Source organism: Podarcis erhardii, assembly GCF_964252035.2.
Source record: "Podarcis erhardii genome assembly, chromosome: 8".
Taxonomy (NCBI): Eukaryota; Metazoa; Chordata; class Lepidosauria; order Squamata; family Lacertidae; genus Podarcis; species Podarcis erhardii.
Genome location: NC_138499.1, coordinates 81,896,497 through 81,922,071, shown reverse-complemented (window position 1 = coordinate 81,922,071; position 25,575 = coordinate 81,896,497). Strand labels below are relative to the sequence as shown.

The 25,575-nt window shown below is 44.2% G+C and overlaps 2 protein-coding genes across 6 annotated transcripts in view; one reads left to right on the top strand and one right to left on the bottom strand.

Annotated features, from left to right (window-relative positions):
* CTNNAL1 (catenin alpha like 1) overlaps nt 1–23,426 on the bottom strand; it is a 79,099-nt gene extending 55,673 nt beyond the window's left edge. For 3 of the 5 annotated variants that reach the window (XM_081872682.1, XM_081872683.1, XM_081872684.1), the window contains exon 1: nt 5,075–5,394. In XM_081872682.1, coding sequence (XP_081728808.1) covers nt 5,075–5,347 — 273 coding nt within the window. In that variant the 5' untranslated portion in view covers nt 5,348–5,394. Of the gene's footprint in view, nt 1–5,074; nt 5,395–15,649; nt 15,763–23,209 lie in introns of those variants that run through there. The other 2 variants (XM_081872685.1, XM_081872686.1) reach the window with 2 other exon arrangements.
* A 1,400-nt stretch (nt 23,427–24,826) lies between these two features.
* ELP2 (elongator acetyltransferase complex subunit 2) overlaps nt 24,827–25,575 on the top strand; it is a 49,508-nt gene continuing 48,759 nt past the window's right edge. Inside the window, 1 exon segment of the mRNA XM_081872672.1 lies at nt 24,827–24,991. Coding sequence (XP_081728798.1) covers nt 24,860–24,991 — 132 coding nt within the window. The 5' untranslated portion in view covers nt 24,827–24,859.

Sequence of the window (25,575 nt, the reverse complement as noted above, 5' to 3'; positions counted from 1 at the left end):
AAGATCATATTCTACCATATTCTAAACTAGTTGGAGATTCCGCAGTTATGTCATTTCTAGAGGAAATACCTTGGAATAAGGGGAGATGGGAGAAGGGATCTACTAATGGAAATTCTTAAAGGTAAGACTAGAAACTTGAAGCTGATGCAGCCAAGGATTAAAAGCCAGCAACCAGAGTCAAAGCACGAGATAGGATCACAGCAACAGACGGAGGGGAAGTAATATGACAACGGTGATATTGCGAAAAGATCTAGGAGCAGATATAACAGGCAGGAAGGCACATAAGTTCTTAAACAACATATTCTGTAAGAAAATGGTAGATTCTGAACGTATTGAGGAGACCCTGGATGTGGAGGGAGAAAAATATTCTACACATGGGAGATCATTATATATCTAACAGTGACAAATAAGTTGGGGAAAGATTCTGAGCTGAAAGCAGTCAGCCTTGCCCCTTCAATCAAACACAGCTAGGAGACACTGGGCCCAGCTAAGTGCTTGAACCCATGCTTCAGTCTCAGGTTTAATGATCAATTTTAAAAAAAAGGATCAGTCAGGTAGCAGCTTATGGAAAATCCTCTCTCTTCCTGGGACCCTGCGTGGCTGCAATAAGTCAGTACAGACAATACTAGGCTAAATGGACAATGTTTGGTATGAGGGCACAAGGAGAAGGGATGACAGAGGACGAGATGGTTGGACAGTGTTCTTGAAGATACAAACATGAGTTTGACCAAACTGTGGGAGGCAGCAGAAGACAGGAGGGCCTGGCATGCTCTGGTCCATGGAGTCACGAAGAGTTGGACACAACTAAACGACTAAACAACAACAGCTCCCTAAATTAGCTCTGAAGCGATTCCTGATGCCGCAACGCTACCCTAAGTAAGAAAGGTGGAAGAATATATTCCTGTGGGCAACTACAAATGACTCACTATGGCAAGTGCTTGACTCAAGTCTTCTTCTTCTATGTTTATGTAGCCAAACTGCACTACCAATACACAAGAGAAATACAGAGAGACTCAAGGTAGCCCATAATTACTCGATGGCACGAAATGTTAAGTGAGTGGGAGGAGACAAAAACATGACAACTAGTGGAACAGAGCGGAGTAGCTGGAACAGGAGGACAGAGAAACATTGTCTGATAGAGCTTTAAAAATATTTACATTGATTAGTGTGGTTTAGTTGTGTCTGTTTTCATTCATGATGTGAGCCATCTTAGGGCCTGTACTAAATTCATAGACCCACAACTCTACTGCTCCATCAAAGTGCCTGACCTTTAAGTAGTCAAAAATTCCCAGGTCAACTTTCCAAATATTAATGAAGCTTCAAAACTCCCCAATCATCTTTTGTTACTGCCACCTCCGTTTGCTGCCCTCATCGAGAAAGTGGTCTTTTGTCCATGAAAACGAATGCCATAATACATTTGTTAGCCTTTAGGGTGCCACAAGACTTATTTGTTCATAGGCACGGTGTCTCGCACTGTCACAAGACACCATTTCCTCCCCGCAAGATAGCACACTATGTGCAAGAAGCATTGTTCTCTCTCCTATTTGGCTTTGTGGTGACAAAAAAGAGGATATACACATTAGGGAAAGAGGGAGCATTTCAGTTCAGCCCAAACTCGAGCTGCCAGCAAGCATGGTGTACAGGCAACTCCCCATTTCCACAGGGAGGCTGTCGCACCTGTATATGCTACTTATTTAATCTTGGCTAAGTATTCCAGGGACGCGGGTGGCGCTGTGGGTTAAACCACAGAGCCTAGGACTTGCCGATCACAAGGTCGGCGGTTCAAACCCCGCGACGGGGTGAGCTCCCGTTGCTCGGTCCCTGCTCCTGCCAACCCAGCAGTTCGAAAGCACATAAAAGTGCAAGTAGATAAATAGGTACCGCTCAGGCGGGAAGGCATACGCCGTTTCTGTGCGCTGCTCTGGTTCGCCAGAAGCGGCTTAGTCATGCTGGCCACATGACCTGGAAGCTGTACGCTGGCTCCCTTGGCCTGTAAAGCGAGATGAGTGCCGCAACCCCAGAGTTGGTCACGACTGGACCTAATGCACAGGGGTCCCTTTACCTTTACTTTAAGTATTCCAAAGTTTTCAGAACAAAAAGTTTTGGTCCAATGCATGGTAAAAGATCTATTTGGCCCATTATTGGGTCTGGAATTCTGTGAGTGGCTGCCTGCGCATCAATGCACATCTAACTAGTGTATACTTTAAGCCAGGGATGGAAAGAGGTTGCTAAATTGCAAGTTCTCACCGCCCCTGATCATTAGCCATGATGGTTGGGGCTGAGGGACGCAGGAGCCCAACAACTTCCAGAGGGTCACAAGTTTACCACCCCAATTTAAACCATTTTTAACTTTATGGGAATTACTGGGAAAGGTTTGCATGTAACTCAATCCTGTGCTTATTTACTCAGAAATACTTAGAATTACAGCTTCCAGCTGTTTACAACTTACAAACTTAGGTAATACTTAGAAACAAGACTAAATGGATTCTTTCCTAAAGTTGGGATTTGCATATACAGTGGTACCTCGGGTTACATATGCTTCAGGTTACATACGCTTCAGGTTACAGACTCCGCTAACCCAGAAATAGTGCTTCAGGTTAAGAACTTTGCTTCAGAACAGAAATCGGGCTCTGGCGGCGCAGCAGCAGCAGGAGGCCCCATTAGCTAAAGTGGTGCTTCAGGTTAAGAACAGTTTCAGGTTAAGTACGGACCTCCGGAACGAATTAACCCGAGGTACCACTGTACTTTGTTTCTGTTATTTCCAGCTGTCCTACCTTTTTTTAAAGGTCAACCTGAAAACTATTGGATATTTCCCCTCCATTCTCACCAACCTAGGCTATAACTTCACGCTGCAGACCGCATTGCACAATGTAAATGGTTTCAATGGATGGGATTCTACTGACTTGTTCTGTCAGCGCAATGATTTCTGTTTCCACAAGGGAACTCCCTCCCACATCTGTTCTGGTTTTCTGCTACCCACCCCCTCCAGAGCAGATTTGGGCAGGATTTAAAATGCGTGTAGGAAGAGGACACAGGGAAATGCCATTGTGCAAGCAGAAATATTTGCACTAAAGGGCTGGTTGGATAGCACCCAATATTCTTGCCGCATGGCTGCCTATGGAAATTGAGACTCACCATCAGATGATCAAGCAAAGTACGGTAGCTTTTCAAAGCAAGTTGGTACGGTAATTCTCGTGGTAATGAGCCACAAATCACTAATGGGAATTTGTATGGGCAGAGAGGACAGTTAAAAATATATATGGGCTAGTAATTTTGTGGGCTTCTTTTCTAAACAATAAACCTGTATTTACCAAACTGGTTGCCCCGCAGATATTTTTGACCCCAGCCATGATGGCTAATGGTCAGAACTTTGGGAATTGTAATCAAGGAACACCTGGAGGGAACCAGGTTACAGTAAGCAAATTTAGACAGAACTTGATAACACTCCAGTTTACAAAGCAACAGAGCACCATCATTCTGAGTAACTTTGTTTGCAACAAACTATGTACAATGCAATCCTATACTGTTCATTTCCATAAGCATTGATTAGTTACTGTCAGCAGTCTCTTATGTGCACACGATTCTGCACAGCTTTTAAAAGCAATACATTCACCAAGAATGTCAAAAATGATGTTTCCAAGTATGGTTCCGTTACTGTTTTGCTCAGATTTCCCACTCTTTCTGGCTGCCAAAGTGAGATATTTGAAATTCCCTGCACACCCACAGACATCAACATTCTACAAAATTAATGTTGCGGTTTAACAATCCTCTCCTGCTCAAGCGGACTAGCAGGAAAGGGATTGGTCCGCAGTAAGCAGACCTAGCTGTTTTCTAAGGTTGATACCACTGGACACAACCCACCAGGGTGCTCAACAGAACATTTCCACAGCACAAGAACAAGATGATGCCTTTTGTACAGCTCCTCCTTCTTTTCCATTGTTATCGTGCAAGTGAATTTCTTAGTGCATACTTTTACTCGGGAATAAGTTTTGCTCTTTTCAGATGCACTTGTTTTAAGTAAGGGGTAACGGCTTGCTCGTACACCCTTCCTCTGTTGAAGAACTTGGTCCTAACTTCAAATAAAGCACGGCATTCCTTAATCTGGAGCCATTGCGGTAAAGCGCACGGGGCGATCATGGGAGTAAATACACCTACGCAAGTTCTAGGGCACTATTTGTGGAGCACTTGGGCGCTGAAGTGGCTCGTGCACCGCATTTGTCCTTGCTGAAATTCCTGCCCTGCAGCCTTGCAGGCAGCCTACAAGGGATACGTGCTGCACATCGTTCTCGGATAAGGTAACACAGCCATGCAATATTAACTCTAAAACACACACACACATACACAATCGGTCGTGCAAAAACTTCGCTACGAAGTGCAAGGCTGCGCTGAACGCCGCTGCTAATCCTCCGGAAGTTAGTGGAAACTCTCTCTTTTTTTAAAGTCCTGCACAGCTAGCGATGGATCTAACGAAGTCCTGGGCCCCAGGAAAGCGGAAAACACAATGAAAAAGCACAACAAAGGCCGGGCTGGGAATCCAAAAGGTTTCCCCCTCTGAGCACAAAACTCTTTTAGTCGGATGTTTAAAAAAAAGGGGGTGGGGGCTTCATTTATTTATTTTTAAAAAGGTCTCGATTTAGCCGAGCGGCTCCCGTGCGGACAAACCGATGTTCGGAATCGCTCTCTTTGCAGATTTTTGGCCGGGAGGGGAAAAGGGGGATGGCGGGGGGGGGGGAGGAGAGATCGTCAAATCGGGAGGGTTTTTGCAAGCAAGGTATGCATTTATGCATGCTTTATGCAAACACCCTCCCTCCCCCCCTCCCCCCCAAAAAACACACCACCACCAAACCCCCAACACCTTAAAACTCTACCCGGGAAAGCGATGGCTAAGAAGCGGGCGAAAGTAGAAACGGGGACTTCTGCGCGCGCAAAGCCCCCCCCCCCGGGGGAGGCGGCCCCGATTCGGAGCGGCTCCGGATTGCATTCAGGATCGGGGGGGGGGGGTTGAGGAGGGAAGCAGGTTGAGGGAGAGGGGATCCCGGCAGAAAGGACGGAGCGCCCGCGAGTAGCTTGCTACCTGCGCCACGAGCGGCACCAGCGTCTGCTCCACGGAGCGCGAGCGGATCTGCAGCCCCGGCAGCGGCTCCCATCCCAAAGCCGTGGCGAGAGCCGCGCCGGGCGGCGAGCGCGGCCACGACACTCCGCTGCCGCCGGGGAACGCGGCCATTGCTCCGGAGCCGCGCAGCTCGCTCCTCGTCGGCTCTCCCGCCTGGGAGAGGAGGAGCAGGAGGTGTCGGCGGCGGCTGGAGCTCTCCGGCTCCGGCGCGCTCCTCCCCTGTCTCCTCCTCATCGCCTTCCCGCCTTCTGCCCTGGGAAATGGCAGCCGCCGAGCTTGAGGTCCCGTCCCCCCCCCACCTCCGCTCCTTGCAGCGCATATAACTCCTCTCCAGCCGAAAAGCCCCGGTGCCCCCGCCCTCCAGCCCGCCCAGTTTTCGGCCACACACCCGTGTCATCGCATCCCGACGACTGGTAGTGCTGGTTATTTGCGCGCGCGCGAGCGAGCGAGCGAATCGTCGCCACGGGCAAGGGCTTCCTTCTCCCTTTGGGGCACTTCCATTACTCATTTTCCCTTCAGTTAGTTCGCACACTGGCGAGTCGTCAAGATGGCAGTGTAAACATTACATTCAGTTTCTTCTTTTTCTTCTTCTGCCGTTGGGCACACCCAAAAGCAAAGTAAGCCGGTCGTGTTGGTCCATGAGAAAAAAAGGGGGAAATGTATATAATCTGGCAAGGCCAGTTTTGATCCACCCCAAACTGCCTTGTCAGACGTCGAGATCCTTAGCTTTTAACACGGGTTAGATGGGTGCCTAACTGCAAAGAGCCTTGTGGCACCTTAAAAACCAGCTCATTTGTTACGGCATGAGGTTTTTGTTGTCTTTCACTTCATCAGATCTATCTGGCGAATACTCCGTAAACTTAAAAGTAGCTATCCTGGAGCAAATCCATTTCAAGGGGAGGCTGTCAAGTGAAACCTGCTTGATAACAATGCATCAAGAATTCCAATGCTATCACTTGTGGATTGAAGGCACACAAGGGATTTCTATGTGTTGTTGCTTGATTTAGCAGTGCCAGGATGTCTCTGCCATCAAGCCAACTGCTTTGTGAATTTCCGTAATTTAGGGTTACGTCCATCATCATAAGCAGTGCTTCTTTCCCGGGGTACGCAGGGTACACATACCCCCAAACATTTTGTGAATCTAAGTTTGGCCTCATTGAGGGGCAGTATTTCAATATGAGTAGGAAAATGAGAGTACCCCTAAACATTTTTTTTTTATAGAAAAAAAGCACTGATCATAAGTGTCTGTTACTTTGCTGCATTTAATTTCCTTCTATCCTAACTTCTTACAATCCCTCCCTCTAACCATGTACCTGCAACTCAGGATTAACACTCAGGATTACAACCCACTTAATTAGTGGATTAAATGCCATCATACATTTGTTAGCCTCCAAGGACTCTGCAGTTTTGCTGTAAAAACACTAGTGTGACTATTTCTGTATGTACGACTGAGATGGAAGATAAATCTTATGCAGTATTTTTATCCCAACTTCTTCCAAGGAGAGCTGGGTGACACACAGGGTCTCTCTCCTGTTTTTCCCTCACAATCATAAAATTGTAGAATCCTAGAATTGCAGTGTTGGAAGGGACATCTAGTCCAACCCTCTGCAATGCAGGAATCTCAACTAAATCATACATGGTAGATTACCATCCAAACACTGCTTAATAACCTCCAAGGAAGACGAGTCCACCACTCACGAACATCTTTTACTTTCAGCAAGTTCTCTTTGTTAAGTTTATAGTGGCCACAATCTAGTGGGTTTAATCATCCTGAACTATGTGGTGGATTCTGATTAATGGTATACCCTAGGGTAGGAGCTAAATGGCACCTTAAACCTAGGTTTAATGAACACTAGGAGCTAAATGGCACCTTAAACCTAGGTTATGGGTGCAACAACAGAATGTCTAGGCATGCTTTTTTAATAACAAGAATGCAAAGCTGAAAATGAATGAACTGCAGCTAAAATCCTATATTCATTTTTCACATCGTCTAGTCCTCATCTGAAGACTGCAAAAAACAAAGCCATGCTTCCCCTGCCTCCCCCCCCCCCCAATATTCTTAAGAGGGTCCCTTCTCCAGTCTTCAGAGAGGAGCTGGAAATGGGGAGGCAGAAAAAGGTCCTCCTTTCCTTCCACTCTCCAGTTTTAATCTGAAATCTTAGGCACAGTACTGCACCCAGAGTTCAGAAACGGCTCGCGCTAATGAAATTCCATGTCGCAAAACGCGCCTAGAACAATGGGAGTTTCGAACACTGCTTGTGACACTCCTGTTTTCATACCAAGGAAAATTGCCAAAGCAACTCTACCTAGTGCTGTTGGTTTTTCCCCGTATGCTGTATGCTGCATTAATTTCCTCTCCAATGGCCTGTCCTGTGCTGATTTAATGCAGAGAGCATTTGTTTGCCTTTTGTCACAGACTGATTAGAAAAACATAGCTGTCCTATAACATGGTATGACACTTAAGAGCTCAAACGAGCCTCATCAATGCAGCCGCTGAAATGGCAGGCTGTGTGCTATTTGGCATCTTAATGTTCGTGCACATGGATTAATTCATTCATTGAATATATTTGCTCTGTTTCTTTTCCACCAGGGAGGCTCCCAAAGCAGATAACATAAAAAAAGTAAAGCCACGATTCTACAACAAAACTACAGAACAGAGCAGAAGACAGCTGTAGAGCAGGTAAATTTTCAATGAAATGGATAAATATAAAAGTTTTCACCAGGTACCAAAACAACAACAAATGACAGTCAGTCAGTGGCAGGTACACCTCCGTATAAAGGTATTATCAAGTGGAAAAGCTCTCTACTGTCAGTTCTTTGCAGTCACTGCCGCAAAGAAGGGCCTCTGAGGATAATCTTAATTGCTGTGGCTTGATTCACAACGGGAAACGACGGTCCTTCATACAACTGGCTCCCTTTCAGGTCTTGAAAGGTTAAAACCAGATGTTTGAAATGTATTTAGAAATGGACAGGTATCTGGTGCAGTTCTTTAAAAATTGGTGAAATGTGTTCCCTATGCCTTGTCCTAGTCTGGAATTCAGGTGCTGACTTCCAAGGCAGATTTCAGAGGTAGCTGCAAGCATAAAGCATTGAGTACAGTGGTACCTTGAGTTAAGAACTTAATTCATTCTTAACCTGAAACTGTTCTTAACCACTTAACTAATGGGGCCTCCTGCCGCCGCCGTGCAATTTCTGTTCTCATCCTGAAGCAAAATTCTTAACCTAAGGTACTATTTCTGGGTTAGTGGAGTCTGTAACCTGAAGCGTCTGTAACCCGAGATACCACTGTAATCTAAACAAGATGATACCAGGGTGAAAAGTGGCTTGTGTTACAGGGACTACTTGGGCTTCCAAGGGCAAGGTCAGCAGGTCATATAAGAACACACATAAATACCCATCAGCCTCCTTAATTCTGGAGAGTGCAACCCCACCTACAGGACCAAGATTTCCTGAACATCTCCCCAACACGAAGAAAATTTGAACGACCCAGAACAGCTCTGCTGGATAGTACAGTGGTACCTCGGGTTAAGTACTTAATTCATTCCGGAGGTCTGTTCTTAACCTGAAACTGTTCTTAACCTGAAGCACCACTTTAGCTAATGGGGCCTCCTGCTGCCGCTGCGCCGCCAGAGCATGATCTCTGTTCTCATCCTGAAGCAAAGTTCTTAACCTGAAGCACTATTTCTGGGTTAGTGGAATCTGTAACCTGAAGCGTTTGTAACCCGAGATACAACTGTACTGCAGAGCAGACGAACTAGTGGGGAGGGATGTTGGAAGCAGTCGTGTCAGCCACATCTAACAGAGCAACAACCTTGGTGGCACCAAAAATTACCCATCTGATCTGATTATTCAATGGGCCTTTCTCACAGGTAAGTGTGCACTGGGCAGCAGCCTTAGGATCAGGTCCTTCGAGAACATTTTATGGGGGTGATTTGTTCTGAAATAATAACAGCTGCTACAGCTACTATTAAATTTTTATTTGGTGTGCTCGAAAGCTGTTGCGGGGAAGTGACTCGAGAGGGTTTATTGTTCCCGGCACTTGGGGTGGGGAGGACTTTTGATATAAATGCCTGGTAAACTAACAGCCAATTATTTCAAAGTACTGCTAGTTAGAATAGGATGGCTTGAGATGCTTAAAGTTATGTGGTGTCAGGTATTTTTTAAGGGTGACAACTGTAGCACTAGGAGAGAAGGTGGGTGCTCATAACTAAGGTAGTTCAAACAGGTACGTAAGTTCACCACTTGGAGACTGGACCATTGTGGTCACTTTGTAGGAATGAGCGAACTTTACCAGATCAAACAGCATGCCTAGAACTCTGATACAGTGCTTTCAAACAGAGTCCATTCACACATTCAGCTGCCAGTCATCATATGGTGAAAGAGATTAAATGATATGCAAGCATGTGTGAAGGGCTCCTGAGCACCTGTTTCTGTCTATGATATTTTATCTCCCTGCAGAAACACCATTTCAAGTTTCAATCAAGAGTCCTGCACTTGGATGGAAAATGTGGGGGTATTTCAAGAGTGCTTGCCTTTTAATGCCTTGCAAAACATATAATCACATTGTCTTGCAAGGCTTCCTAAATGGCATTCTTGCTAAGTGGGGAAAGCAAAAGCGCCTCTTTTCACACTGCCTGTATATCACATGATATCTCTGTCCCTTTGATTACTCAGGGACTTATAACACCTTAAGGGTGTAATAGGGTGTTTGGGGAGGGGTAGAACCTCTGGTTGGGGGACACATCATGCTCCTTCTGGGGTAGTTTTTCCACCTTTGGTCCCTAACCTGCACTCAGCTCTCACATATGGCTTTGACTGGCCAGCTAAACCAGGTGAGGGGAGCTGATGGGTCTCAACCCCTCCGTGTGTTAGGGACTTCCCCTGCATGTGAAGACAGGCCATGGCGGATTGCAAGGACAAGACCAATAGTGGGTCCAACAGTCAAGAAGCCAGTTTCTGCCCGTGCTTTAGAGGGGGCTGATGGGGCTTGTCAGCCATCTAGGAGAAGGAAAACTCTGATCCTAAACCTCCGCTGCCTTGTGGGACATCTGGGAGGAGAAATGGCTATGGATTAAGCCCTACACAAATCCAGAGTGGAGTACCTAAGATGGTTGGATGGCACCTTGTATGCATCCTGGCATTTCCTGATGCCAAGCTGGTGCCAAAGGTATTGCTCTGTTTTCCTTTGGACCACAGCAGCAGGAGGGTCTTGTTGTCTAGGCAAGGCTTTTGGCCTGGGTCACTTCGGTGCTGCCAAGACAGCAGTTTGGCTTCACCCCTAGAGGTGCACTCCATTGAGAGAGAGGCAGTGGGCTCTAGTGAGGAGAAGGGCCCCACAACCTTTATTGATAAAGTGTATATAATCTCACAGCATGGACAACTCCTGAAACCCAGTCTATAAACAACTGGCACACAACGCAGCGGGTTTGTCTTGAAACCATCTCCCCTCTTCCATTTGCTTTTGGAGTCAGTTCAGAAAGCATTCTCTTTTGTTATCAAGATCAGTTCAGGCAGGGCTTGCAGACACCAACGTTATTAAAGTCACAGACACTGCTAGCTGTGACGACATCATTGTTGTCTCCAGGTCAGACTGATGGGTTTTTCATTAGTGATTAGATCTCCTCTGGTACAAACGAATGCAGACTCCGCTGTGCTCAGAGACTCATCTGCACTCTCTGATATTAGGTGATTTTATATGAGTGATAATATTTCAAATGTTGTTGTCTTTTTCTTTAGGATCCTTGATGAAACTCCTCTAGTTACTGTCAAACTATCATACACAACACTGTTAAGAATGATAAAATACAGCATTCTGCACATATGTAGTGAATCGCCCAGAGTCCTGCTTTATTTGTTTTTAGATGCTCTTATATTGCTGTTTTGTTGCTTTTAGTTTGTATTTTTGCTTTAATGATATCGGGGGTTTTCTGTCGTACACCACCTAGAGATTTTCAAATACTAAGCGGTTTATAAAGTTGTTTTAGTTAATTCCATAGAAATGTCAGGTTTTATTGCATTGCATGGAAGTCCTTCACATCTTAAAACAATTGACAATCCCGATTAATTCATGATCTGCTCTGCTCAATGCCAAATGGTTTGTTACTGGTTAATAATGTTTTAAACTGTTTTGGAATGTTTTTAGCTGGTTTTTTAATGATGCTTTAAAACTGTTTTTAGTTGTGCGTTTGGGGGAAAATAGTTTTTCCATTGCTGTGTTGGTCACCCTGGACTCCTTTGAGAAGGAGGGCAGGAGATAAATCAAATTTATTTATTATTTCAAAAAGAGAAGCTGCTTGGTACGGCACTGAACACTTTCCCTAAAATGTGTTACCCCCCCACTGAATCACATGTAGCAGTTCTGCAAGCAGTGTTGGGAAACTGGGTCTCGCTACTATTAAAATATCTTACATAGCATTGATGCAGGGCATTGTGGGAAATTAGAATGGTAGGTAGGCCTAATTGTATTGGTTAAAAGTGCTGAGCCAGATTTGTTTTCCCAAAATGGAGTCCCAAGAACTTTGTCAGCAGTAGGCCCTGCCAAGGCATGATATGTCAGGTGCTGACCTGGGGTGACTTTGGTCGAGTTAACATTCTGCACAGATGTGAAGATAAAATGGAGTAACGCCATGTATGCCAATTTGAGCTTTTTGGGAAAAGTGTGGGGTACAATTGTGAGAGAAGCATAGATACCGAAGACTAGTGAAATACGGTACATGAAGTTATGTGAATGTTCATTTAAGGAGAGGGTGTACTGTCTCATTTTCACGCTGTATGCATGCTTTAGGATTCTTCTTCCCATTACACCTCAGAATGCAATGCATATAATAATGGCAGGGGGCTGTTTGCTTTCTTGAAGAAATATGGCGTCAAAATGTGAAAGTGAAAAGAGTGACACTCCCACACATAAAGGACATCCATACACAGTAATGAATCTTATTGAAAAGACAGTAGGTTTTAATTCTCGTTTTTTAGTACAAGGGAAGAAGAAAACGCTGAAGGACAAGCCTTTGTACACATACTCAAGTTACATGCAACGGTGCCAAAATTATGAGAAAGCAACCAAGACTACTCATGTTATAGTTGATTGGAACTAGAGCTTTTCGGGAATATTTCTCTCTCTTTTTGCTACCCAATTACCTCTGTTTTCTCATTCTCAACCACCACCATCACCACAACAAAAGGGTTTCAAAACTTGAAAGCTTGTATTTCAAGAATGGGCGCCATTTTTCTCCTCTGGAGGGCTGTATTCCCACAGGTGCAATCTGAGGTGCAACTTCCATGCCAGTGGTGGGAGGAAACATCCATTCTTGCACCTTTCTTTTCTTTGATGCCCCTCCCAGTGGGCTGTGGAGGAAGGGACAGATCACTCTTGAACTGATTCCTTGCCAGGGCTTCCTTGCTTCCCACTGCTCTTCATCACTCCCTCTGTTCTTGTCCCCTTCCCTTCCTTCTTTTCCTCCCTGTGAAATTAGTCTGCTGGACACAGGTTCTGACACTTGCACTACACAGTCATTAACTGACCCAGTAAAAAAATAGAATTACGTTTTCTCTGTAGCTGAAATCCTATACACACTTAACTTGGTGGGAGTCAGTTCCATTGATCACGGCATGTTCACTAGAGGGCCTTAAATATTTGATCAGCGATTAGGTGAAGCCCTGCTGTGGATTAACAGAGCATTGCATTCAACTGGCTCCCATTTAAACTGACTTGTTTATATATGTATTAATACAGTAGTTTCTCAGAGATTGGCTAAGTGGTACTGTCTCCCAGTGGAAAAGATTACGCCTGCTCTTAGCAGTTTCTAGAATGTTTTCTTAAAGATGGACTGAGAGCTGTAACGTTCATAGTGGTAAATAGATCTCCAGAAGAAATTTAATATAAGAGACAGTTCGGTGTTAGAACGCCTAATTGAGCCAGGAAATTACAATTTCTAAGGAGCAAAAATGTGTAGCCGTTTTCATATAATTACAGCTATTCACGCAGCACATTGTTGATTTTGGTACTTAGACAAGCTTGTGGGTGGTAGATTTCTCTAAATGGAACTTCCATCTACACAAGTACTCTATCTCCGGACGCCAGGTACTAGGAAGAGAGAATTCAGGCGGGCCATCACCTTCATATGCTAGTGAGCACTGCCCAAAGGCATTTGGCTGCTCTGTTGGAAACAGAATACCAGATCTGGTTGGAGGACCTTGGTCTAATCCAGGCATAGGCAAACTCGGCCCTCCAGATGTTTTGGAACTACAACTCCCATCATCCCTGACTACTGGCCCTGTTAACTAGGGATGATGGGAATTGTAGTCCCAAAACATCTGGAGGGCCGAGTTTGCCTATGCCTGGTCTAATCTTTACAATCAATCTCTAACAGAACACCCTTAACTGCCTATATTCTCTTTGAAATGCAAGTGGAGCAAATATTAGGGCAAAGGGCCCCATTATCCTGTAACAGAGGGGAGGATTAATAGGATCCTTATGGAGCCAAAAATTATTCAATTACCCAAGAGAATGAGATATCTGCAGACTTGGGGGGGACCTTAATGCTTGCAGATTCTCTCTCTCTCACTCACACTCACTCACACACACACACACACACACACATATATATACCCCAAAACCATAAAGATCCTCCCTCGCACAAAACACCTCAGTGAGGATGTTGAGGTGCAATGTTGAAATGTGGCCGCAGGCCTCTGCTGGGGCTCTCTCACTGGTATAGCTCAGTTGGTAGAGCATGAGAATCTTAATCTCATTGGGGAAAAGATTCATGCATTGCACAAGGTTGGACTAGATTACCCTCATGGTCTCTTCAAACTCTACAATTCTATGGTTCTGCAAGTACTTGTCCCATACTTGGATCCTGGAATCCAGTGAATTCTCCTTTCTATATTTATTTATTTATTCCCCCCCCCCCCCCGCCAGCCAACATGTACATGGTCAACAGCTGTAGAAGATGCTGCAATGGACATTTAGGGTGGATTGAGACATAATGCATACTTTCTAGGAAATAGTGCAACTTTGGTATGGTTGCAATTAGACCAGCTATGGAATTTATCCGTTTAGCTACAAGTCTGGCTGCCGGATCTCAACTTCAACTTCTTAAAAAAGGCAACAGAATCACAGTCCAATTAAATATCGCCAGCTGGCACATTTTATTATTTTATCTGCTTTGAAATCATTGGTTTTGTTCATGCTGTTGTTACAGCTGTAAGTCACCTGCATAAATATTTACACTGTTTTAAAACATTATTACCTATAAATGGTCCTTTTTTGTAGCAACAAGAAATCAAATGCAAATACAGGAATTAAGCAGCATGTACGGGAAGGACAAATGGCTAACAAAGAGAGGAAATAAATATTTCAGTATTACATTTTTAAAAGGAGACAGGGTTAAAAATATTAATTGATGCTCTCAAAATAGCCTGTGCCCTTTGGGAGTGATCCAGAGAGCAGCTGGCACCTAAAATGTCTTTGGGGCAGCTTGCAATAATAAAACACCTGAAAACAAACCCATTAAAAAGCAGATAAAATAATCACAATGAAACAAAACACAGTACTGACAAATGGAGAGGAAGGAAAAAAGGACAGCAGCGATTCTCATTTGGTCTGAGGTCAGGTTGGCGTTCCACTTGCACTGGGGCCCAATTGACTTGGTCTTGCTCCTTTACCTGCCTGCCTGCGAGGCAACCAGTGGCCCATTTGGATGTGCCCTAGGTAGAGTTTGCAGGATGTGTAGGCAGTGGTTTTGCTGCAGTACCTTCTTGAGGAGGGACCATCAGTGACTGTTGCATGCAGAAGGGCTCCGATTTAATCCCCAGTGCCTGTGGTTAAAAAGATGTCAAGGAAGAAGGCTGGGAAAGAAGAGTTTGGATTTGATATCCCGCTTTATCACTACCCGAAGGAGTCTCAAAGCGGCTAACATTCTCCTTTCCCTTCCTCCCCCACAACAAACACTCTGTGAGGGGAGTGGGGCTGAGAGACTTCAGAGAAGTGTGACTGGCCCAAGGTCACCCAGCAGCTGCATGTGGAGGAGCAGAGACGCGAACCCGGTTCCCCAGATTGCGAGTCTATCACTCTTAATCACTACACCACACTTGCTCTCGACCTCTGCTAAGACCTCTGCTAAGACACTGCCAGTCAGAATAGGCTAGAGTAGGCACTATGGACGCGGGTGGCGCTGTGGGTTAAACCTCAGCACCTAGGACTTGCCAATCGCATGATCAGAAGGTCCCGCGACGGGGTGAGCTCCAGTTGCTCTGTCCCAGCTCCTGCCAACCTAGCAGTTCGAAACCAATTCAAAGAGCAAGTAGATAAATAGGTACTGCTCCGGCGGGAAGGTAAACGGTGTTTCCGTGTGCTGCTCTGGTTCGCCAGAAGCAGCTTAGTCATGCTGGCCACATGACCCGGAAGCTGTACGCCGGCTCCCTCGGCCAGTAAAGCGAGATGAGCGCCGCAACCCCAGAGTCAGTCATGACTGGACCTAATGGTCAGGGGTCCCTTTACCTTTACCTAGGCACTATTGAGCTAGGGTGACTAACCTGTGGCACTCCAGATGCTGACAGCCTCCATCATCCCTGTCTCTTGGCCACATTGACTGGGGCTGATGAGTGTTTGGCAGACCAATAACATGTGGAGGACCTCAGGCAAGTCCCTAGGCCAAATGAACAGACAGTCTGTTTTGGTAAAAGGCAGCTTCATTTATACAGGGTTGGGTAAAGGTAGAGGATAGCGACCCATCCTCTTTTTATGATATATCCCATCTGTTCCACTTCAGGCTCCTAAGATACCAAGGTTTCTGACATCAACTTCTCAGACTTCAAGCAGCTCTAGCAACGCCACCCACCAGGTCTAGCATCTCAGGGAACCTGGACTCATCCTTGTTGGGAGCTCTCCAGCCTTCCACTGGAGGGAAAGACTAAGAACATGCAATAGTTGAATCCAGGAGTAAGGCAAGCATCAGGACTCCTCAGGTTGGAGAAGGTCCAAAGTGTAGTTGGGAGAACCGTGCAGCCTTGAGAACTGCAGAGCGATGGAAACCACAACACACTTGGAATTGCCTTGCCTATCGCACGAGGTTAGAGGAAAAAGGGACACGGGTTACTGGAGCAGTGGCCTTCCAAAGTGGGGAGAGTAATTTGTTGTGGTGGCATTCCAAAGGTTTTTTTTTTAATTGAACAAAGTATTTTATAGAATTAATATCAGTTGACTTACCAGCATTTTCAGTTAAGTAACTGATTTAGAGATAGGTACGCATGAGAATAGGGACGCGGGTGGCGCTGTGGGTAAAACCTCAGCACCTAGGACTTGCCAATCGCATGGTCGACGGTTCGAATCCCCGTGGCGGGGTGCGCTCCCGTCGTTTGGTCCCAGCGCCTGCCAACCTAGCAGTTCGAAAGCACCCCCGGGTGCAAGTAGATAAATAGGGACCGCTTACCAGCGGGAAGGTAAACGGCGTTCCGTGTGCTGTGCTGGCTCGCCAGATGCAGCTTGTCACGCTGGCCACGTGACCCGGAAGTGTCTGCGGACAGCGCTGGCTCCCGGCCTATAGAGTGAGATGAGCGCACAACCCTAGAGTCTGGCAAGACTGGCCCATATGGGCAGGGGTACCTTTACCTTTACCTTTTACGCATGAGAATAGGTAGATGAGTGAAATGGGAAATGAATGCTGACTTGACAACTGTGTCTTCTGTGCGGGATACATGTGACCCTTTATTATTAGAGATGGAAAACTTGTGGATTTCTAGATTTATCAAAATATTTTGTAAACAATTACACATTTAGGAATATAGCTGTGTAAAAAAATAAAGTAGGAGACGGTCACACTGATTTTTTTTATATATAAAAAACATAATTGCCAGGGATGATGGGAACTGTGGTCCACAGTCTCACAGTCCTGCTTATATGATCTGGGGTTATAAATGTTGTGGTGCAGATTTTTGCATTACATGAGCTAAAGTGGGATTTTTTAATAATACAAGTGGGGGCAAAGTCCTCTCGTTTCAAGAGCATCCCACCGTTTTCTGCCAGTATGGGGGTACACTAGTGCTAGTGAGTTATGGAAAACTCACTGTTTTCTGATTATATGTTCTGGTATCTCAACCTTCCTCCAAAGGGAGCCCAGATTGTCCAACAACAATCACATAAAAGACAATCTAACCCAGCATTTAAAACCAATGTACGATAATAATGCAACAATAACATTTTTTAAAAAAACGCAGAAGGCTAATCGTTAGACCACTTAAAAAAACAATTCTCCACCTATGTGGCAAAGGCTTGAAAAAAGAGACAGTTTTTAAGATGTTGCTTGAACAAAAAAAACAGTTATTCAGGGTTGGGAGTGACTTTTCAGTGCCAGAATAAAGAAGCAAAGTTATCCTTGCACTGGAGGCTCCTACTGTACATGAATTATGTTTCTCCTGAAGCAAAACGTTACTTTAGTCTCTTGCATTATCTTAACATGTGTACAAACTTCATAGAAAAGGAAAGGAATAGGATCACAGTGTGATGCAAATGGCCTGTTTCATCCAAATTCTCAATCCCGGCTGCTCCCATAGCCCCCTGCAAATGAAATACTCTGGTTTCTCTTCAGAGCGTATAAATCTTTCGCAAATGAACTGAGTGGCAAAATCTAGCAGACTAAATCTTTATTGATTTGTATTCATATAAAATTTTCTTTCCTGCCCTTCTAAGTGCCAAAACATCGCTTGGGCCACTAACTACTTCTGGTCTAAGCAATTTTTTCTACAGCTTTAAAAGGGCTACTGATGCTTGCCTGTGTTCATGTTTTCAGGTAGGATTTAAAAAATAAATAAATTCAAAACTGCCCTGCGCTACAGAATGGAGGTTGCGTGTTATTCAAACTGGCCACAATAATATATGCAGAACATGTGTTTTGCATGCACAGGGTCGTGGGTTGTGTGTCTAGGTAATATGGTAGAGACTCCTGGCTGGGGGGAAGAAGAAGAAGAAGAAGAAGAGGAGGAGGAGGAAGAGTTTGGATTTGATATCCCGCCTTTCACTCCCTTTAAGGAGTCTCAAAGCAGCTAACATTCTCCTTTCCCTTCCTCCCCCACAACAAACACTCTGTGAGGTGAGTGGGGCTGAGAGACTTCAAAGAAGTGTGACTGGCCCAAGGTCACCCAGCAGCTGCATGTGGAGGAGCGGAGACGCGAACCCGGTTCCCCAGATTACGAGACTACCGCTCTTAACCACTACACCACACTGGCTCTGCCACTGGGAGAGATCTGCCAGTCAGTGTTGAGAATGAGAAGCTAGGTAGACCAATGGTTTGACTCATTGCAAGGCAGTTTCCTATGTTTGCGGTTATGTCCACATTGAATCAAAGCCCTGTAGATTTGCAAGGGACCCTGAGAGTCTTCTACTCCAACCCCATACAGTGCAGGAATCCACAGTATCTATGATCTTCCGGTCAGGTGCTGAGTATTTTCAATCTAAAAGCACTGGAGCATTTTAAAAAGTGTTATATTTTTCCTGTTTCTAATGACTGGTTTGCCTGAAGCATGACTGCATTACACAAATGGATTGCCAGAAGTGCAGTCTAAAACCAGAATAAGAAAGTGGCAAGCTGCCTGCACATTAATGGGCCCTTACCTTTCCATTCACAGTGGAAACATGAATTGCCATTATGCTGAGAAAATATGATTATGAATATAATTCATATGATTATGAATGATAGCAGGCGTCTCTAGGTTGCAGAGCAACAGGATTTGTCTGGCTTATGTTGTTCTAAAAGAATATATCCACTATGATTATTTTAATGATGCACAGCTTCATAGTTAGGCTGTTATGGAAAAAACCCACACCCATAAAATGTCTTTATATTGGTTTTGGCATTTTATTATTAGTTTTCCATTCCTTGCTTCTATTAGCAGTTGCTCCTAGTACAGTGGTACCTCGGGTTAAGTACTTAATTCGTTCCGTAGGTCCGTTCTTAACCTGAAACTGTTCTTAACCTGAAGCACCACTTTAGCTAATGGGGCCTACCACTGCTGCTGCGCCGCCAGAACACGATTTCTGTTCTCATCCTGAAGCAAAGTTCTTAACCTGAGGTATTATTTCTGGGTTAGCGGAGTCTGTAACCTGAAGCGTATGTAACCCGAGGTACCACTGTACTAGCTGAAAGAAGATGAACCAAACTGATTATCTCTCTCACCTAACACTAACTGAAGAAACTCTGAGGTATTTTTTTTTTAAATGGTGATGTTCAGAAACCAAAACCATGGCTCTGAACAATTTCCACACCTGATACTTAAACCTGTTAACTGGTATGCATGCTTTATTTAAAAACACCCCTTACCACTTTCTGTCTTGCACTAATATTCACAGGTTGCAGTTGGCAAGAGAGGTGGTCAAATGTGTCTTTCATTCAACAAGATTTTAAAAATATATGGCTATAAGCAGTACTCTTTGGGAAACCCTCTTGGTTTTAAGAGGAATTCAGGTTCTTATTTTTTATTGTTGTTTGCTGACAAGTGTATAATTTGAAAATGATTATTATGAACATTTTGAAGTCGCACAATTTAAAAATGGTTTAATGGTAAAAAGATAGGTTCACATGTCCTGTGTTTAAAGAACTTTGCTTCCCTAAGCTTGAGTTACGACACTTAGTACGTTCCTAATTTGGAAATTGCACCTCGAGCATTCAGGAAAGTTGGGCTATAAAACTAAATAAATCAATAATAAACATGGCTGTCATTTTGGAGAAGGAAAAACAAGCTGTAAAGGAAAGGTCACATTTCAGCCTGCCCCTTGAAAGTTTCTGCCAAATATAAATGCCCTTCTGGGGGCTAAATAGAGCCCTTTAAAATGGTCAGCTTTTTAGCTTGGAATGTGTTACATAAATAGAAGGGGAAATGGGGTGGGGGGATGTCTCTTTTCACTTACTGGAAATATGACATACTGAAACAGAATTCAAGCAAACGGCAAGGTAAGAGGCTAGTGTGACGTTGCAATATGAGTTTCTTGGAGGAAAGGACCACAGAAAGTTGCCTTATACCAAGTCAAATCATTGGTCAATCTGTCACTGGGCTACAAGGGCTGAGGCTCAAACGTGCGATATAAATGCAATTGTTGTAGCAGTAGTCATTATAATTTACTGGCCTTATACAGTGGTATAATTTCATCAGCCTCCGTAAGATTCCAAACAAATCACTACATTCACAAACTAGCAAAAGTGAGCCACAACAAAACTTCCATTAAAATTAATGAATCAATGAGTGATTAATTAATCACAATGATTTCCCATTCTGCCACTGAAAATTGAGGTGTAGTCATAACTACTGAGCTTTGCTAGATTGTGCCCTAAATAGTTTGTAAATAACCCTGAACAGATACAGCATTGTATCAGGTATCTGAGAGCACTGTATTGTGAACATATGACTACTTCTGAGCTCATCTACACTGCTGATGTTTTGTCACAGAGCATCTGCAAAACTTGGGTAAAATACTTTGCAAAGTTGAATGCATGCAATAAAAATAACTGCAAGATTTTAACCATGTCAGGGAAACAGAGACTAAACATCCTTCTGCTGTCATAAGTTATTTTTATGCACAAGTGTTCACATATTCAGTGGATACAATAAAGAATCAGAAACTGTAACATGCAGAACAACAACACTGCAATATCAGAAAAATAAGCACAAAATAGGGAGTTTTCTGTCCTGATTAACTGGTTACCTAAATTTTAGTCTATGGGGTGGGGGAAGAGAAAAAGATGACCAAAAATAACTTCCAAATAAGTTGCTTTATTTCCTATTTTACAACCATGGCCTGATCTCTTACATTAGATTTTATTGGTGTGCTAATGACAACTCTTAGATTTTTTATTATGATGTTGTCTTATAGCTTTATATGGGAGAAGCAAGCAGTTTGAGATGACCACATTTGAACTGGTAATCTGATTGATTGCTTTGCATTACAAAGTAAGATGCCTGGGATACACAAACCCCAGGAGATAAAGCATTTGTGGCATTCGGGAACAAGACGTTCCTTGTTATAAATTATTTGTGCCATCATAAAACTCTTTATTTCATCCAGTGTATATGAGGGCTATCATCTAACTCAAGCAATAACTTCTTTCTCAAGGTTTGGCCTGTTACAAGGCTAATGACACAACCAGGGCCAAAAAATTCAGCATCCGAAGCTTGATTTGCAATGCCCTGCAATTAATAGCAGCAGACATCCTTCAAATCACAGTGCCAACACAAGAAATTGTTTAGAAAGAAGTGTTTGGTTACAGATGCAGCTAACAATAAACTAAACTTACTGACTGAGCTGACATGTTCTATTTCAGGAGGGTAATCTGTGCCCTGCCAGCATGAGATTTTGAGAACATGTTTTAATGTACTACAGGCAGCCATAATTAGCAGATGCTTGTCATTAGTTCTGTATTATTTTCACTGATGATACTTACTTGGCTGTAGGAAGCCAAAGGGTGTGTCTGTACAGGACACATATCACCGAGCTGATCCCTTGATGTTCCCTTCACCTGTCTGTACGGGGGAGAGGAACTCTAGCAAGGCAGGCTCTACTCTTCCCATGTGCCAGAGTGAAATGGCAGTGACATCATCATCATACAATTTCTTTTTGCAAATCCTAGAGATGACCATAATAATAATAATTTATTATTTATACCCCGCCCATCTGGCTGAGTTTCCCCACCCACTCTGGGCGGCTTCCAATCAAGTGTTAAAAACAATACAGCATTAAATATTAAAAACTTCCCTAAACAGGGCTGCCTTCAGATGTCTTTTAAAGAGGAGATAGCTGCTTATTTCCTTCACATCTGAAGGGAGGGTGTTCCACAGGGCAGGCGCCACTACCAAGAAGGCCCTCTGTCTGGTTCCCTGTAACCTCACTTCTCGCAATGAGGGAATCGCCAGAAGGCCCTCGGTGCTGGATCTCAGTGTCTGGGCTGAACGATGGGGGTGGAGACGCTCCTTCAGGTATACAGGACCATCTATTATTTTGACAGGCATTTGTGGAGATTATTGGCATCACTTTCCTCCCTTCCACACATGCCAGATACAGTCCAAGAATCTCTTAGAAGTCATAGGACTTTTAAAATTGGGGCTGCATTTTTATTTGTGAGAAAGTTTGAGTACTTTACCTGGCCCTCAAATAAATCCCTGGATTTTTTTTTTTCTTTTTACAGGAAGAAGAAGAGGAGGAGGAGTTTGGATTTGATATCCTGCTTTATCACTACCCTAAGGAGTCTCAAAGCAGCTAACAATCTCCTTTTCCCTTCCTCCCCCACAACAAACACTCTGTGAAATGAATGGGGCTGAGCGACTTCAAAGAAGTGTGACTAGCCCAAGGTCACCCAGCAGATGCATATGGAGGAGTGGAGACGCGAACCCAGTTCACCAGATTACGAATCTACCGCTCTTAACCACTACACCACACTGGCTTTAGGAAACTAGGTTAAAGTGTTGATATGCCAGAAAAAAGTTGCACTCCTGTTCTGTGATACCCTAAAGAGGACAAAATGTAAGCCTGTCAAACAAAAAACGGTATATAACTTTTCCTTAAAACACAAGAGGAGAAATGTTGCATGTAATCACACATAACAAAGCACTTTAAGTATCTTCCACTTTTTAGCCTATGTTATCAACGTATACATCTGGGAACAAACTATGCAAGATGTTTTTATCAACATGGGGGGAAGTAGAGGAGAGAGAAATCACACATGTGGCATCATGGGTACAGTGTTCTTAACATCAGTCTACAGTGGTACCTCAGGTTAAGTACTTAATTCGTTCTGGAGGACTGTTCTTAACCTGAAACTGTTCTTAACCTGAAGCACCACTTTAGCTAATGGGGCCTCCTGCTGCTGCTGCGCTGCCGGAGCACGATTTCTGTTCTCATCCTGAAGCAAAGTTCTTAACCCAAGGTACTATTTCTGGGTTAGCGGAGTCTGTAACCTGAAGCGTATGCAACCTGAGGTACCACTGTATTCTCTATTGCCTTCCACTGGTTTACGGCTTCTGACTTCAGTTTTATTAGCCCTGGTTCTGTTCCTGCAACAAAAGCCTGACTAAAATTAGCAAGCAACGCATAGAAGGTAGGAAAAAGCTCACCTACGAAAATCCTGTGTCTGGCTACGCCATAGTAGAACAGCCAGTTGAAAAGAGCAGCGATTCTGTTTGCACAGCGTCCTCTAGAAAGGTATCTGATTTGGGCAGATAACAGATACAAATAATGGGCACAATACTTTCTAATGGGATTGGAAGTCCTTTTAAAATGGGGAGCTTTTCGTTTACTCGGAAGCACGTTACTTCTTTGTACACCTCCTTGTCAAGCCAACAAACTCTTTCAGCACAAATAGAAGGTGTTGCCAAGCAATGCCTGTTGCTTAGCTCCCTGCACACACACACACACAGAAGTTATGGATTCACAACGAGGGAGGGCCTGGAGGCACAGGAAACTGGGGAAAGTGTGACAATAAGGCAGAGGCCCTAACCCTTAGTTAACCTCTCCCACAAATTGGTGCCTGTACCTGAAAAAGGAATGGAAAGACCAAACTGGGTTTCAGTTGCTGTCCAGCACCAGCTCCGATTGCGATCCTCAATATGCGAGGCAAATATTGTGTACATAGAAAACAGTGCAACATTAAAAAAACAGAAAAGCAGAGCAACATACAAAGCTTATTTTCAAATCTGTAATATAACCACAACAGTTTATGCCGTAACATATTTTTTTAGTCTTTAAAGGTCTGCAAGACTGTCTTCTCACAAACAAAGCATCCCACCCCCCATTACTTTCCTACCGGAGCACCTCCAAGTGAGGCTTCTGCACCCTTAAAAGTTGTGCAGGAAAAGGGAATTTCAGGTGTCAATTATTAAAGGTGTAGAGAGGAGCCCAGCCTTCTTTACAACTTAGCCATCCTACTTCTGAGCGGGGGATTAAAATCCGTTGCACCTTCCAGAAAACTGTGTAACAAAAAAAGACAGGTATTCAACCGGTGCGGCATTTTTCATCACATCATCATCTCTGTGTGGGTTTTTTGCCTCTCACGAGAGGTTTAAAAATGCAAGCGAACTGCCCCCCATCATTCCAACTCTGCCAGACCAAAAACACAAAAAGCAAAAAAGAAATGAGATATTTAAACTTTAAATATTTCTTTTGCTGTTTTTGGGATACTCATCTCAAACATTTAAAACCCTGCAAGGCAAGGAAGCCTCTATTGACCCTACCCTGCTTTATTTCATATTATTATCTTAATATATGTGTATTTTTTAAAACCAGCAACATCAGCTCGTATTAGTTTGCACACCCTTGCTGTCCCTCCCCTAAATCACTCCAACTCTGCCAGACCAACACAAACAAAAAAAGCAAAAAAACAAAAAGTAAAGAGATATTTAAGCTGGTTTCTTTTGCAGTTTCCCAGACACTCATCCCAAACATTTAAAACTCTATAAAAAAATTCCTTCCAGTAGTGCCTTAAAGACCAACTAAGTTAGTTCTAGGTATGAGCTTTCGTGTGCATGCACACTTGTTCAAGGAAGAAACTCTGCAAGGAAAGGAAGCTTCTAGGGACCCTACGCAGCTTTTTGTTTTGTTATGTTTTATTATTCTAATCTAATATATGCACATTTTTTTAAAACCAGCTACATCAGCTGGTACTAATTCTGCAACTCCCAGCTGCCTCCCCCGCCTTCCTTTTTTTTCTACGGCGGCCGCTTTGAGGCAAAAAACCTACCGTAGCGAAGGCGAGGGGTTGCGACAAGATGGCGGCGCCCTTCGAAGTGTGCCATGTCGCCTGCTGCGCCAACCGAGCCGGTCCCGGAGTGGTTTCCTGGGGGAGAGGCGGCCTGGTGGCTTTTGGCTCGTGCCGCTCGGTCGTCCTCTACGACCCACAGGTGAGGCGGCGGGCTTTCCCCTCGCTCTTGCTCGGCTAGGGTGGTGCTTCTCGAACGCGGGAGGCCCGGCTGCCGTTGGACTACAACTCCCATCATGCTTAGCTTTTAGGGCCGGCGGTCAGGGATAGCGGGAGTTGTAGTCCGACAGCCGCTGAGGCAGCCCAAGTTTGAAACCCTGGAGGCTCAAAAAAATAAATACAAATAAAGCCTATTTAATAGAGCTACTGAGAAAATCCATAAGAAGTAGCTGTGCCAAACCGAATTGTTGTGGAAATAAATATTGAGGGTGGGGCGGGGGGCAAATTTTGCCCTCGCTCAGGGCGCTGAGCCGAAAACGGGTGCTAAATAATGATGATGATGGTGATGGTAAATCTATATTTATTCAACCTGCCGAGAAGTTCCATAAAAAGCAACTGTACCAAAATGAATTATTCTGAAAACAAGAACTATTTAAGATGTGGGGACTCCAAATTTTTCCTCCCTGAGGGCTCCATATTCCCAAAATAACTCGCCTCACCTGGATTCAGATTCAGGTGTGAGTCATCAACCCCGCCCTGTAATAGAAAGGTGTAACTATTTAACAA